Source organism: Pristiophorus japonicus, chromosome 3 (assembly GCF_044704955.1).
Source record: "Pristiophorus japonicus isolate sPriJap1 chromosome 3, sPriJap1.hap1, whole genome shotgun sequence".
Taxonomy (NCBI): Eukaryota; Metazoa; Chordata; class Chondrichthyes; family Pristiophoridae; genus Pristiophorus; species Pristiophorus japonicus.
The window spans coordinates 6044108-6060756 of NC_091979.1; the positions used below are offsets into that span (position 1 = coordinate 6044108).

A 16649-nucleotide genomic window follows, 5' to 3' on the forward strand; every position below is an offset into this window, starting at 1 on the left:
CCCTTTCTCCCTCTCCCCTTCCCCTCTCCACCTCTCCCCCTTTCCCCCTCTCCCCTCTCCCCTTTCCCCATTCCCCCTTTCCCCCGCTTCCCTTTCCCCCTCTCCTCTTCCCCCTCTCCCCCCTTCCCCCTTTCCCCGTTCCCCCTCTCCCCCTTCCCCCTCTCCCCTTCCCCCTCACCCCCTCTCCCCCTCCCCTTTCCCCGTTCCCCCTTTTCCCCTCTCCCCCTTTCCCCCTCTCCCCTTCCCTCTCTCCCCCTATCCCCCTCTCCCCTTTCCCCCCTTCCCCCTCTCCCCTTCCCCCTCTCCCCTTCCCCCTCTCCCCCTCTCCCCTTTCACCCTTTCCCCCTCTCTCCCTTTCCCCCTCTCCCCTTTCCCCCTCTCCCCCTTTCCCCCTCCCCTTTCCCCCTCTCCCCGTTCCCCCTCTCCCCATTTCCCCGTTCCCCCTCTCCCCATTTCCCCGTTCCCCCTCTCCCCTTTCCACTTTTCCCCCTTTCCCCATTCCCCCTCTCCCCTTTCCCCCTCTCCCCCTTTCCCCGTTCCCCCTCTCCCCCGTTCCCCCTCTCCCCGTTCCCCCTCTCCCCTTTCCCCCTCTCCCCTCTCCCCGTTCCCCCTCTCCCCGTTCCCCCTCTCCCCCGTTCCCCCTCTCCCCGTTCCCCCTCTCCCCCGTTCCCCCTTTCCCCGTTCCCCCTCTCCCCCGTTCCCCCTCTCCCCTTTCCCCGTTCCCCCTCTCCCCCGTTCCCCCTCTCCCCCGTTCCCCCTCTCCCCTTTCCCCCTCTCCCCCGTTCCCCCTCTCCCCCGTTCCCCCTCTCCCCGTTCCCCCCCTCCCCCGTTCCCCCTCTCCCCCGTTCCCCCTCTCCCCGTTCCCCCTCTCCCCTTTCCCCCTCTCCCCCTCTCCCCTTTCCCCGTTCCCCCTCTCCCCCTTTCCCCGTTCCCCCTCTCCCCCGTTCCCCCTCTCCCCGTTCCCCCTCTCCCCCACCTCTGAAGCTCTCCCCTTGTGCCGGTGCAGGACGCGGCCGACGGTGAAGGAATGCCACGCCAACCCCTGGCTCCAGGACAACTACCTGATGAAGCTGCGCCGACAGACGCTGACCTTCACCACGGCCCGGCTGAAGGAGTTCCTGGTGCACCACCAGAGGAAGCGCACCGAGTCGCTCACCAGGCACCGCGTCCTCCTGCGTTCCTACAGCAGCGCCTCCGCCCAGCCCGGGACCCCTGCCCCATCCTCGGCAGCCCAGTGACCCCCGCCCCCACATCCCCCGAGGGACAGGGGAAGGTGGCGGGCCGCGGAACTTGAGCGGAACATTCCAGTCACACGTGTATCGACAACACTCGATGACCCCCTCCGAGGGAGGGCGGCCATTTCGGTCAGAACACAACAACAACAACAACAACACCATCGTCCGTCTGGGAGTGAAAGTATTTTTTTTCTTCAAACGTATTTATTTATTTTCTTGCCGCCGGTGAACCCAGGCCGTGCCCCTGTGCACCTCAAGGGCTGTTGGCAAGGGATTTGTTTGCAAGGTGTTCGAGAGAGAGAGCATTGGCGCACCGAGTTTCGTGGATGGAGAACGTTTCAGGCTGGGTAGGGCGATCGCCATGGGGGGAGAGGAGGAGACCCACTTAGCAACAATGGGCGCAGCTCCCAACAACACCCGAGAAGATCGACACCATCCAGGACAAAGCAGCCCCGCTTGATCAGCCCGCTACCCACCACCTTCAACACTCACTCCCTCCACCACCGGCGCCCCCTGGCTGCAGTGTGCACCATCTACAAGATGCACTGCAGCAACTCGCCAAGGCTTCTTCGGCAGCACCTCCCAAACCCGCGACCTCTACCACCGAGAAGGACAAGGGCAGCAGGTCCATGGGAACACCACCACCTCCACGTTCCCCTCCCAGTCACACACCATCCCGACTGGGAAATATATCGGCCGTTCCTTCATCGTCGCTGGGTCACAATCCTGGAACTCCCTCCCGAACAGCACTGTGGGAGCACCTTCACCACACGGACTGCAGCGGTTCAAGAAGGCGGCTCACCACCACCTTCTCAAGGGGCAATTGGGGACGGGCAATTAACGCCGGCCTGGCCAGCGACGCCCGCATCCTATGAACGAATCAAAAAGAAAACACAACATGAAATGTTAACAGTACCTCCTCCCTCCCCCGTGTGTGTGTGTGTGTGTGTGTGTGTGTGTGTGTGTCCCGTCTTCCGTCTCCCCCGGCCCTAGAAACCCCGGGAGCTGCCCCATTTGGCTGCCCCGGTGAACCCACTCGCGGGTTTGCAGCGACACCAGCCTGGTTTCCTTTAGCCGTTTGTATAGAGAGAGATGCAGAAGCGTTGCTGCACCTGTATTTATTTATTTTTGGAAAGCGACCGACTGATACCCAGAGCTGGACGGGTCCCTCTGTCTCCCCCCACCCCCTCCCCCCGCTGCTCCATCGAAGGGGGTCTCTCTCTTTGCTCATGGCGCAGGCCGACAACCGGCTCGAGTCCCGATGTGCACCCCCACTCCCTCCTCACTTCCCCCCCCCCTCCCACCCCCCCTCTCGAGCCTTCTCGCCATCGCTGCAGAATAAAACCCGCGGGGCTGCCCGCTCCCATCAGAGCACGCTGCAACCTCGCACAAATCGCGCCCCGGGATTCCGATATACCGGGGCTACCGGCAGCAATCGATGTTCGCAGGGAATTGAACAAAGCCGCACCTCTTCCTCTGTATTTAAATATTGTTTTTTTCTTTCTGGAGGTGGGGGGGGACACGGGTCAAACGGAAACGGTTTCAGTGTTGTTACCGGGAGAATATTAAGCTGAGGGGGGAGCGAGGGAGTGATGAGATACTCGATATTCCGGGTGAGTTCGTGCTGAGAGTTTTTTTTGCACGGACCCGCTCGAGCGAGTGACGGAACGGCGGGAAAAGGAGTGCGTGACCGAATGCTGAGATTTCTCTATTTATTTTTATACTTGTGCATATATGGCAGGATGAAGCGTGCACGCACACCCACACACACACACACACACGCGTGTAAGTGTGCGCAGATACACGCGCGCATGTGCGTAGGTATGCGCAAACTTGTACACAGATGTGTATACAAACCACACACGTGTGAACATCTGTGCACCGGCATGCGCGCACATACATAATGTGCACAGACACGCGTGCATAAAGCCGCGCACACACACAAACCAACGTGCGCACACGCACAAGCGTGTAAATTTGCACAGATACACGTGCATACAGCCACACACGCATAAACCAACGTGCGCACGTGCACACGCGTGTAAATTTGCACAGACACGCGTGCATAAAACCGCTCACATGCATAAACCAACGTGCGCACACGCGTGGAAATTTGCACAGACGTGCGTGCATAAAGCCGCACACGCGCATAAACCAACGCGCGCCTACGCACGCGTGTGTAAATGTGCACAGACACGTGTGCATAAAGCCGCGCGCACGCATAAACCAATGTGCGCATACACGCACACGCGTGTAAATGTGCACAGGCACGCGTGTGCATAAAACCGCCCACACGCGTAAACATCCGTGCACCGACGCGCGCGCGCACGACCTGTTTGATTGTGACACACACCCTGCTTTAAATAACACATCTGATGGCACACAGCACAACGAGAATTAACTAGCAAAAAAAAAAAATCGGAGAATTTTTACTTTTTTCTCCGACCAGTGTATTTAGAAACATTTCAAGACCCGGCGGATTAGATCTCTGGTGATCCGAGCGTTTGAGCTGATGCTGGGAGCGTTGTGTGAAATCTCGGTGGTCTGCGTGGACACCCACCCCGTATCCCCCATCCCAACCCACCACCGCCCCACCGCACTAAGGCCACTGGCCGGCTTAATAAACGCCAAAGCGAGGCGGTGTAAGGTCGCGGGGGGGGGGGGGAAACGGAGCTTGGGCCCCTGTGGGGGGAGGAGGGGCAGGGGCACGGATTGTGGGCCGCGGCTATCGTTGGCCAGTCGTACCCTGCCAGCGATCCTCCTCCGACAGTGAGCAACCAACACACCCCATGGCACTCGCAAACGTCTGGCTCTCTCCGACTGGCATGGCCAACACCCGAGGTCGGGCCTCGACTGCTCACATTTCTATCGCGTAGTGAAACGCCCCTCACAGCAGCGATTATCGCACAAACAAAGCTGGCACCGGGATCCACGGAAGGAGATGTTAGGGGAAGATGACCAAAACGTTTGGTAGGTTTTTAAGGAGCGTCTTAAAGGGGGAGAGAGAGGTCGGGAGGCGGAGAGGTTTAGGGAGGGAGTTCCAGAGCTTGGGGCCCAGGCAACAGAAGGCACGGCAAATATAAAACTCAATTTGCATAGGGAACAGGTTGATGACAATATAGAATCACGATAACCAAGATCAATTATTTTGAAACAAAATTGATTAATATAGAGATTCATCATAAGTAAATTTAATAATCAGAACTTGAGAAATTGAAACATTAAATCGGTCCCATTAAATCATTTGATCAAAAGGCACAAGGAGAATTCACCATTCCAAAGACCCGTTGATCCAACTAGCAGTAAGGAAGAATCTTGAGGCGATTTAAATAGATTTTATAATTGTTTTTTTGCAAGAAGACAGATTTAGAGGAGCGCAGAGATCGGGGAGGGGGTTGTGGGGCTGGAGGAGGTTACGGAGATGGTTGGGCGAGTAAGCTTGGGAAGTCTCTCCCATTGGGAACAGTTTTCCCGGCCTCTCGAGCCGGTTCAGCGGGCGACGTACACATAACCGGAAGCTGCAGCATTCCCAGTTATAGCCAGCCCCTCCGTGTATTGGGTCCGGCCAGGAAGCCCTGCTCAACACGGCACCTACCTCCTTCGTCCCGGTCTGACCAGACTCAGTGAGTTCTTGGACTTGGAGTTTCAACCCATCGCCTTGCTCATTCACCCTCTTCATGCCTTCCTCGTCTTCTCTCAGCCACCCTCCGTCGTCATAAACTCACGTCCCCTCCCTCACAACCTCCCATCCCCGCCTCATCTTCCCTCAGCCACCCTCCATCTTCTTAAAGCCCTCCCCTCCTCCCTCACAACCTCCCATCCCCGCCTCATCTTCCCTCAGCCACCCTCCATCTTCTTAAAGCCCTCCCCTCCTCCCTCACAACCTCCCATCCCCGCCTCATCTTCCCTCAGCCACCCTCCATCTTCTTAAAGCCCTCCCCTCCTCCCTCACAACCTCCCATCCCCGCCTCATCTTCCCTCAGCCACCCTCCATCTTCTTAAAGCCCTCCCCTCCTCCCTCACAACCTCCCATCTTCCCTCAGCCACCCTCCATCTTCTTAAACTCCCCCCCCCCCCACAACTACCCCCCACCACCTCCCATCCCCTCCCCCTGACCCAGCTCAGTCTGTGTCTCTGTTGGTGACCTTCCGTTCGTGGTGGAAGAGAGCAAGACACGGACGGCCTCGCAGCCCGGGGCGGGGAGCAGCGGAGGGGCACAGCAGTGAGAAGTGGTGGCAGGTATTGGGGGTTTGGAGTCGGGACAGTCACTGGGCAGATTCGGAGTGTGGGTCCCACTCACCGATAACATGCCAAGTATTAACTTTGCCCCTGTTGGGTTGGCATTGGGGGAGGAGGTTTAATTCCGCCAAAACTTTGACGCAATTCCCAATTCCGCCCCCTCCCCTTCCTTTTTTCTCCCCACCCACCTCTGGCCTAATCACCAGCCTGCCCCTGTGGACATCCCTTTAATTTGCTTTTTTTAATGTTACGTGCGATGGAATTTCTTTTTATTAATATTTGTTGCGTTACCCCGCCATTTTGGTCAGACTAAATTTCAACCCATCGCCTATTTAGGTGACTGGATCCCAGATTTCTGGCACCATCTGAGTCTGAAGGGATCGGGAGCCAGGGCGGGTGACTGGGGCTGAGGTGCAGATCAGCCATGGGCTGATTGAATGGCGGAGCAGGCCACCTAGGGTTCTTGTGTCTGTGTGACAGAGCATTTCCTGAGTTCACTCTGACTGGCCGAGCTCTAGTTTTAAAACTGTGCAGTGGACTAGCTTTAACTCGGGCAGATCCAAAATAGGTTCTGCTCATCCCCCATCCCACCACCGAGAGGACCAAGGCCAGCGATGTCACGGAAACACCATCGCCTCTCATTCCACTCCAATTCACACACCATCACTCGCTGTCCATCTCTCTATCTCACCCTCCATCCCTCTCTTTCTCTGTCTTTTACCCTCTCTCTCTTCCTCCATCTCTCACTCTCTCTCCATCTCTCTCACCCTCTCACTTTCTGTCTCTCTATCTCCATCTCACCCTCCGTCCCTCTCTCTGTCTCTTACCCTCTCTCTCCATCTTTCACCCGCTGTCTCTCTATCTCCGTCTCGCCCTCTGTCCCTCTCTTTCTCCAATTCCTACCCCTCTCTCTTTCTCCGTCTCTCTTTCTCCATCTCACCCTCCGTCCCTCTCTTTCTCTGTCTTTTACCCTCTCTCTCATCCTCTCACTTTCTGTCTCTCTATCTCCGTCTCACCCTCCATCCCTCTCTCTGTCTCTTACCCCCTCTCTCTCTATCTCCGTCTCACCCTCCATCTCTGTCTTTTACCCTCTCTTTCTCCATTTCTCACCCTCTCTCTCTCCATCTCTCTCACCCTCTCACTTTCTGTCTCTCTTTCTCCGTCTCACCCTCCGTCCCTCTCTCTGTTTCTCGCTCTCTCTCTCTCCATCTTTCACCCTCTGTCCCTCTACCTCCATCTCGCCCTCTGTCCCTTCCACACTCCATTTACCCTCTCCATCGTCGCTGGGTCATAATCCTGGAACTCCCTCCCTAACAGCACTGTGGGAGCACCTTCACCACACGGACTGCAGCGGTTCAAGAAGGCAGCTCACCACTACCTTCTCAAGGGGCAATTAGGGATGGGCAATAAATGCCGGCCTTGCCAGCGACACCCAGATCCCGGGAAGATATGGTCACCCTGGAATTTGCTGAGTGTTTGAGCTGCCTCTTCGGGAGTTGTGGAAGGAGCTGGTTAGAAGTTCTGTCCTTCGGTCCAGCACTGGGTCCCCGTTTAATAAGTGTGTGTGTGCTCCTCAGCTCAGTGTATCACGCACTTGCTCACTTCTCCAGACAAACTGACCTCAGGAATGACAGCTCAGGGGGGAAGGCCACTTGGCCCATTGCACCGGTGCTGATCCTAGCTCCTCCTCAACTGCAACCAACTATAATCCCATTCCCCTGGCCTATTAATGAGAGGGTGACTGTGAAAGATCACCTTGAGGCAAGTGGGTGTGTAACAGTGAATGTGATGACGCGTAAGGAGAAGCGTGTGTGTGTTAGTGAGTGAGTGGGAGAGAGGAAGGAGTGAGTGTGATTGAGGAGTGAGTGTGATTGAGGAGTGAGTGGGAGAGAGGAAGGAGTGAGTGTGATTGAGGTGGGAGTAAGAGTGAGTGGCTGTGAAGACTGAGTGAGGTGGGAGTGAGGATTGAGCGAGTGGGAGTGTGAGTGAGGAAAGAAAGAGGAGTGAGTGAGCGAGGTGGGAGTGAGTGAGGATTGAGTGACTGAGAGTGAGGAAGGAATGAGGAGTGAATGTGAGGAGTGAGTGAGGTGAGAGTGAGTAAGTGCAAGGTGGGAGTGAGTGAGTGAGGTGGGAGTGAGTGAATGAGTGAGTAGGCTGGGCTGATATTCTCTGGAGTTTAGAAGAATGGGAGGTGATCTCATTGAAAAACACAAAATTCTTACAGGGCTTGACTGGGTAGATGCAGGGAGGATGTTTCCCCCCCGGGCTGGGGAGTCTAGAACCAGTGGTCACAGTCTCAGGATAAGGGGTCGGCCATTTAGGACTGAGATGAGGAGAAATTTCTTCACTCAGAGGGTGGTGAATCTTTGGAATTCTCTACCCCAGAGGGCTGTGGAGGCTCAGTCATTGAGTATATTCAAGACAGAGATCGATCGATTTTTGGATATTAAGGAAATCAAAGGATATGGGGATAGTGCAGGAAAGTGGAGTTGAGGGAGAAGATCTGCCATGATCTCATTGAATGGCGGAGCAGGCTCGAGGGGCCGAATGGCCTACTCCTGCTCCTAATTCTTATGTGCCTATGTATGTTATGAAGATTAATCTCCACACCAGTGGAGTTATACCCAGAAGAAAAATCATAGAGGGGGAAGCTTGGTTAAAAAATATTGCTTGTTTTTTAAACATTTTTGTTAATACTTTTGTTTGTGAGTTACGGGAGGGGTGGAGGATAAAGACTGTTTGACTGGCTCACTCAGCCTGGCGTGGAGAGACAGGAGGCCCCAAGCCTGAACAGTTCCAGCAATCAATGGCCTGAAGGTGTGAGGGCGGCTGGAAGAGGGGCTTCGAGTGATGAAACCTCCAGGAATAACTCCGACCAGAGTTGGCAACACTCCCGCCCCTCTCAGTATCGAACCGCTCTTAGCGATTATCGAAGGTGCCTCAGTTAGGCCCAAGCTGCGGCCTCTAACCCTAGGCTGTCTGTTGCACAATGGCTGCACGGGGGGCTACATCACGAGAAGGGGTTGCACAAACTGGGGCACTGTTCCGCAGAATTTAGACGGGTAAGGGGGTTATTTGATCGAAGTTTTCAGAATGTTAAGGGGAACTGACAGGGTAGATAGACAGACACTGTTCCCGCTGATTGGGGAGTTTAGAACCAGGGGTCACAGTCTACGAGTTAGAGCCAGACCTTTCAGGAGTGAGATTAGGAAACACATCCACACACACACAACTCTCCCACAAATGGCAATTGGTGTTCAATGACTGCCTCATTCACACACTGCTCTGTCTCTCGTTTCAGCCCTCTCTCTCCATCTCTCATCTTCTGTCCCTCACCTTCTGTCTCTCTCCATCTCTCACCCTCTCCGTCTCTCTCACTTTCTATCTCTGTTTCTCTCTCTCTTTTTCTTTGTCTCTCACACTCTGCCCCTCTCTCTTCCATCTCACACTCTGTCCCTCTCTTTCTCCAACTCTTACCCTTCTCTCTCTCCATCTCTCACCTTCTGTCTCTCTTTCTCTGTCTCTCACCCTCTCTCCATCTCTCACCCTCTCTCCGTCTCACACTCTCTCACTTTCTGTCTCTCTTTTCCTTTATCTCTCACACTCTGTCCCTCTCTCTTCCATCTCACCCTCCGTCCCTCTCTCTAACTCTTACCCTTCTCTCTTTCTCTGTCGCTCTCTCTCTCTCTCTCCCTCTCTTTTTCTGTCCCTCACCTTCTGTCTTTCTCTAGCTCTCACCCTCTCTCTCCGTCTCTCTCACCCTTTCTCTCTCCATCTCTCTCACCCTCTCACTTTCTGTCTCTCTGTGTCTCACCCTCCGTCCCTCTCTCTGTCTCGTAGCCTCTCTCTCTTCATCTTTCACCCTCTGTCCCTCTCTCTATCTCCGTCTCCTCCCTGAGACACACTGGGGGTTGGGCTGCCTGTGAAATGTCGACAGAGGTGGATTACGCACCCTCTTCATTTCCCTGTCCATCGACTGCAATCGAAAGGCCATTCTGTGTTCCCTGGTCTTCCCCCGTGTCCAAATTGAAAGTTTGCCCCGAGATCTGTCTCAGTCTCTGTCTCTCCCTCCTTTCTGTTGTTCCTCCAGTCCTGTTCCCTCCTCAGTTTCTGACACTCTGGCTACATCTGCTTTCATTGTGTCTTTTCTACCTCCCTTTTGGTCTCGCTCCCTTTTTCCTCTCTTCTTCATCTCTCCTTTCCTCACACTCACGTTTTCACTCATGACGCATCCTTTCTGGCTTCTCTCCCACAAACTAGGCAGATAGACAGATTTTTGAACGATAAGGGAGTAAAGGGTTATGGGGAGCGGGCGGGGAAGTGGAGCTGAGTCCATGATCGGATCAGCCATGATCTTATTGAATGGCGGTGCAGGCTCGAGGGGCCGAATGGCCGACTCCTGCTCCTGTTTCCTATGTCCTTCTGTAAACTGATGATCAGCCTCTCTGAATCGGACGACTGGAGACTGAGATGCCAATGGTACAGCTCCCACAGCAGAGAACGCTCGGTATCTCCCGGAACTATAGCACTGCGGGCAAGGAACTTGCGATGGGTCCATTGAAGGATCCTGCCTCTTTACAATTAATCGAAGCACGGCCGCGAGAGCGTCTCTCCGGCCCGAGGAAAGACCATCCATCGTTTGGATGGTTTTAAGTGAAAAATGAAAAGTGATTGAAAAGCTGCTTATACTGCCAGTAATTAAAGATTGTGATCTCAAACACCCAGACAATACTCATGTACGTGCAGTATTTACAAAGCCAGACTGTGATCTAGAATGTCTCTGATGATAATCGTGTACATGTGATGTTTATAATGCGAGACTGAAATCTACAACACCATTGATGCTACTCGTGTACATGCAGTGTGTATATGCCAAACTGTGATCTAGAAAGCCTTTGAGAAGACTTGTACACGTGATGTTTATAATGCTAGACTGATCTGGAACGCCTTTGATGATACTCGTGTACAAGGGGGGTGTTTCATAATGCCCTGGCTGCACTGTGACAGCAGGGATGCACTATACAGTTTCTAAATGAGTACAGAAGGCTTTCACTGAGTATATAATCCCTGTGAATGACTGAATCAGACGTAGTGTATTTGGGTTTGATGGTTGCTGTTTGTTCTAGTGTGGAGCACTGGCATGTCAGCTGAGCTAAATAAAGATAGAGAGAAACCAGCTTGTGTCGGCTTTCAATCTGTCGTCGGGACATCAACACGAAGAAATGTATTCTTCATCACATCACCCAATCCCGCGATTAGATTCCAGCCTGTAACTCACTCCCTTCTGTTATTCTATATATAAACCCCCGAATCCCCCGATTAGATTCCAGCCTGCAACTCACTCCCGGGTATCTGTTATTCTATATATAAACCCCCCGAAATCCTCGATTAGATTCCAGCCTGTAACTCACTCCTGGGTATCTGTTATTCTATATATAAACCCCCGAACCCCTCGATTAGATTCCAGCCTGTAACTCACTCCCGGGTATCTGTTATTCTATATATAAACCCCCTGAACCCCTCGATTAGATTCCAGCCTGTAACTCTCTCCCGGGTATCTGTTATTCTATATATAAACCCCCTGAACCCCTTGATTAGATTCCAGCCTGTAACTCTCTCCCGGGTATCTGTTATTCTATATATAAACCCCCGAACTCCTCGATTAGATTCCAGCCTGTAACTCACTCCCGGGTATCTGTTATTCTATATATAAACCCCCCGAACCCCTCGATTAGATTCCAGCCTGTAACTCTCTCCCGGGTATCTGTTATTCTATATATAAACCCCCAGAAGCCCTCGATTAGATTCCAGCCTGTAACTCACTCCCGGGTATCCGTTATTCTATATATAAACCCCCGAACTCCTCGATTAGATTCCAGCCTGTAACTCACTCCCGGGTATCTGTTATTCTATATATAAACCCCCCGAACCCCTCGATTAGATTCCAGCCTGTAACTCACTCCCGGGTATCTGTTATTCTATATATAAACCCCCAGAAGCCCTCGATTAGATTCCAGCCTGTAACTCACTCCCGGGTATCCGTTATTCTATATATAAACCCCCCGAACCCATCGATTAGATTCCAGCCTGTGACTCACTCCTGGGTATCTGTTATTCTATATATAAACCCCCCGAACCCCTCGATTAGATTCCAGCCTGTAACTCACTCCCGGGTATCTGTTATTCTATATATAAACCCCCCGTACCACCCGATTAGATTCCAGTCTGTAACTCACTCCCGGGTATCTGTTATTCTATATATAAACCCCCGAACCCCTCGATTAGATTCCAGCCTGTAACTCTCTCCCGGGTATCTGTTATTCTATATATAAACCCCCGAACCCCTCGGATTAGATTCCAGCCTGTGACTCACTCCCGGGTATCTGTTATTCTATATATAAACCCTCCCGAACCCCTCGATTAGATTCTGGCCTGTAACTCACTCCCAGGTATCTGTTATTTTGTATATAAACCTCCCCTGAACCCCTCGATTAGATTCCAGCCTGTAACTCACTCCCGGGTATCTGTTATTCTATATATAAACCCCCCGAACCCCTCGATAAGATTCCAACCTGTAACTCACTCCCGGGTATCTGTTATTCTATATATAAACCCCCCCGAACCCCTCGATTAGATTCCAGCCTGTAACTCACTCCTGGGTTTCTGTTATTCTATATATAAACCCACCCGAACCCCTCGATTAGATTCCAGCCTGTAACTCACTCCCGGGTATCCGTTATTCTATATATAAACCCCCCGAACCCCCCGATTAGATTCCAGCCTGTAACTCACTCCCGGGTATCAGTTATTCTATATATAAACCCCCCGAACCCATCGATTAGATTCCAGCCTGTAACTCACTCCCGGGTATCTGTTATTCTCTATACATAGAAACATAGAAAATAGGTGCAGGAGTAGACCATTCGGCCCTTCGAGCCTGCACCACCATTCAATAAGATCATGGCTGATCGTTCACCTCAGTACCCCTTTCCTGCGTTCTCTCCCTAAATCCCTTTAGCCGTAAGGGCCACATCTAACTCCCTTTTGAATATGTCCAACGAACTGGCCTCAACAACTTTCTGTGGTAGAGAATTCCACAGGTTCACAACTCTCTGAGTGAAGAAGTTTCTCCTCATCTCGGTCCTAAATGGCCTACCCCTTATCCTTAGACTGTGACCCCTGGTTCTGGACTTCCCCATCATCGGGAACATTCTTCCTGCATCTAACCTGTCCAGTCCCATCAGAATTTTATGTTTCATCCTTCTAAATTCCAGTGAATATAAGCCTATTCGATCCACTCTTTCTTCATATGACAGTCCGGCCATCCCTGGAATCAGTCTGGTGAACCTTCGCTGCACTCCCTCAATAGGAAGAATGTCCTTCCTCAGATTAGGAGAACAAAACTGAACACAATATTCCAGGTGAGGTCTCACCAAGGCCCTGTACAACTGCAGTAAGACCTCCCTGCTCCGATACTCAAATCCTCTCGCTATGAAGGCCAAGTTCTTGTTTGATGCTGTCCCCAACCTCACTACTACTGTTTGGTAGAATTCTTTATTAAGATGGAGAGTGACAATGTTAATTCAGAGACTAGGGTCCTGAACTTTAGGAAAGGTAACTTCGATGGTCTAAGATGTGAATTGGCTAGAATAGACTGGCGAATGATACTTAAAGGGTTGACGGCAAACATTTAAAGATCACATGGATGAACTTCAACAATTGTACATCCCTGTCTGGAGTAAAAATAAAAATAGGAAGGTGGCTCAACCGTGGCTAACAAGGGAAATTAAGGATAGTGTTAAATCCAAGGAAGAGGCATATAAATTGGCCAGAAAAAGCAGCAAACCTGAGGACTGGGAGAAATGTAGAATACAACAGAGGAGGACAAAGGGTTTAATTAGAGGGGGAAAATAGAGTATGAGAGGAAGCTTGCCAGGAACATAAAAACTGACTGCAAAAGCTTCTATAGATATGTGAAGAGAAAAAGATTATTGAAGACAAGCGTAGGTCCCTTGCAGTCAGAATCAGGTGAATTTATAATGGGGAACAAAGAAATGGCAGACCAGTTGAACAAATACTTTGGTTCTGTCTTCACGAAGAAAGACACAAATAACCTTCCGGAAACATTAGGGGACCGAGGGTCTAGTGAGAAGGAGAAACTGAAGGAAATCCTTATTAGGCGGGGAATTGTGTTTGGGAAATTGATGGGATTGAAGGCCGATAAATCCCCGCGACCTGATAGTCTGCATCCCAGGGTACTTAAAGAAGTAACCCTCGAAGTGATCATTTTCCAACAGTCTATCGACTCTGGATCACTTCCTATGGACTGGAGGGTAGCTAATGTAACACCACTTTTTAAAAAAGGAGGGAGGATCAAAATGGGTAATTATAGATCGGTTAGCCTGACATCAGCAGTGGGGAAAATGTTGGAATCAATTATTAAAGATGAAATAGCAGCGCATTTGGAAAGCAGTGACAGGATCGGTCCAAGTCAGCATGGATTTATGAAAGGGAAATCATGCTTGACAAATCTTCTAGAATTTTTTGAGGATGTAACTGGTAGAGTGGACAAGGGAGAACCAGTGGATGTGGTGTATTTGGACTTTCACAAGGCTTTTGACAAGGTCCTACACAAGAGATTAGTGTGCAAAATTAAAGCACATGGTATTAGGGGTAATGTACTGACGTGGATAGAGAACTGGTTGGCAGACAGGAAGCAGAGTCGGGATAAACTTTTCAGAATGGCAGGCAGTGACTAGTGGGGTGCCGCAGGGCTCAGTGCTGGGGCCCCAGCTATTTACAATATACATTAATGATTTGGATGAAGTAATATCTCAAAGTTTGCAGATGACACTAAGCTGGGTGGCGGTGTGAGCTGTGAGGAGGATGCGAAGAGGCTGCAGAGTGACTTGGACAGGTTAGGTGAATGCATGGCAGATGCAGTATAATGTGGATAAATGTGAGGTTATCCATTTTGGTGGCAAAAACACGAAGGCAGAATATTATCTGAATGGTGACAGATTAGGAAAAGGGGAGGTGCAACGAGACCTGGGTGTCATGGTACATCAGTCATTGAAAGTTGGCATGCAGGTACAGCAGGCGGTGAAGAAGGCAAATGGCATGTTGGCCGTCATAGTGAGAGGATTTGAGAGTACAGGGGCAGGGAGGTCTTACTGCAGTTGCACAGGGCCTTGGTGAGACCACATCTGAAATATTGGGGTCAAGTTTCGGACTCCTGCTAGAACGGCGCACATCGGAGAGGCCCCCCCTAATTTATAGAACAAAAATTGCGGCAAATACTTCTCTCGCGATTCTCCGATAGCTGTCGGCCCAATTCCACCTCAGCGTCGCGCAGCAGGAGCTGCTGGGGGCGGAGCTACAGCTCTGCGCCGAAACCACTGCCGGCAGCTCCGCGCCCGCGCAGTAGCTCCCGGCGTCCTGTCTCCGGGGCGACGATCCCTATCCCAGGTCGAAGGGACATCGCCCCTATCCCGGGCCGAGCGGCTGTGCAACTTACCTCGGTGGCGGGGCCCGCCCACCTGGCCTCTCGCTGGGGGCGGACCTCGCCCGAAGAGTCAGCGGCGGACCGGTATCTCGTCGTCTTCTCTTCCCCCCCCGCATCTTCCCTCCCCCGCTGCCCCCCGGTGCTGCAGTAGGTGAGTAGAAATAACTTTTTACTTACGGAGTGATTTTTAATTTTCTTTTTCTTTTTTATTTTTTTTATTTTTTTTTGATTGATTTATTGTTTTATTTATTGATTTATTTATCATTTATTATTGATGATGGCTCTTTATTTGTAAAAGTGATGTGTTTCATGTTTGTGAACCCCCTCCCCGCGCCCCCGATCTCTCATTCCCTACGCCTGGTTCATAAGTGTAGGCAAGGATTTTCTGAGCACACAAAAATCTACACTTACTCCATTCGAAGTTAGTTTGGAGTAAGTTTTCACTGCCTAAACTTGCAAAACAGGCGTAAGTGGCCGGACACGCCCCCTTTTGAAAAAAAAATCTGTTCCAAAATGAAACTATTCGAACTGACTAGAACTGGAGCAAACAAAATGCCGAGAATTGAATTTCTAAGATACTCCATTCTAAACTAGTTGCTCCAAAAAAATAGGAGCAACTCAGGCCGAAACTTGACCCCAATGTGTTCAGTTTTGTTCACCTAATCTGAGGAAGGACGTTCTTGTTATTGAGGGAGTGCAGCGAAGGTTCACCAGACTGATTCCTGGGATGGCAGGACTGACATATGAGGAGAGACTGGATCGACTGGGCCTGTATTCACTGGAGTTTTGAAGGATGAGAGGGGATCTCATAGAAACATATAAAATTCTGACGGGACTGGACAGGTTAGATGCGGGAAGCATGTACCCGATGTTGGGGAAGTCCAGAATCAGGGGACACAGTCTAAGGATAAGGGGTAAGCCATTTAGGACCGAGATGAGGAGAAACTACTTCACCCAAAGAATTGTGAACCTGTGAAATTCTCCACCACAGAAAGTTGTTGACACCAGTTCGTTAGAGATATTCAAAAGGGAGTTAGATGTGGCCCTTATGGCTAAAGGGATCAAGGGGTATGGAGAGAAAGCAGGAATGGGGTACTGAAGTTGCATGATCAGCCATGATCTTATTGAAAGGTGGTGCAGGCTCGAAGGGCCGAATGTACTACTCCTGCACCTATTTTCTATGTTCTATGTTTCTATACCCAAATCCGCTCGCTATTAAGGCCAGCATGCCCCAAACCTTGATTCTAAATCCCAAATCTTGACCCTAAATCCTATATATTGACCCGAAAACACCAAACCTTGACCCTAAACCCCCCCAAACCCCTCGATTAGATTCCAGCCTGTAATTCACTCCCGGGTATCTGTTATTCTATATATAAATACCCGAACCTCTCGATTAGATTCCAGCCTGTAACTCACTCCTGATTATCTGATATTCTATATATAAACCCCGCCGAACCCCTCGATTAGATTTCAGTCTGTAACTCACTCCCGGGAATCTGTTATTCTATATATAAACCACCCCAAACCCCTCGATTAGATTTCAGTCTGTAACTCACTCCTGGGTATCTGTTATTCTATATATAAACCCCCCCGAACCCCTCGATTAGATCCCAGCCTGTAACTCACTCCCGGGTATCTGTTATTCTATATATAAACCCCCCGAACCC

The 16649-nt window shown here is 51.2% G+C and overlaps 1 protein-coding gene across 1 annotated transcript in view; it reads left to right on the forward strand.

The window, feature by feature from the left end:
* The window catches only part of LOC139260440 (striated muscle-specific serine/threonine-protein kinase-like), a 458414-nt gene extending 447764 nt beyond the window's left edge, over window positions 1–10650 (forward strand). Inside the window, exon 41 of the mRNA XM_070877003.1 lies at window positions 1007–10650. Within this exon, the coding sequence (XP_070733104.1) occupies window positions 1007–1238 (232 nt within the window). The 3' untranslated portion in view covers window positions 1239–10650. The remainder of the gene's footprint in view (window positions 1–1006) is intronic.
* Window positions 10651–16649: the final 5999 nt, after the last annotated feature.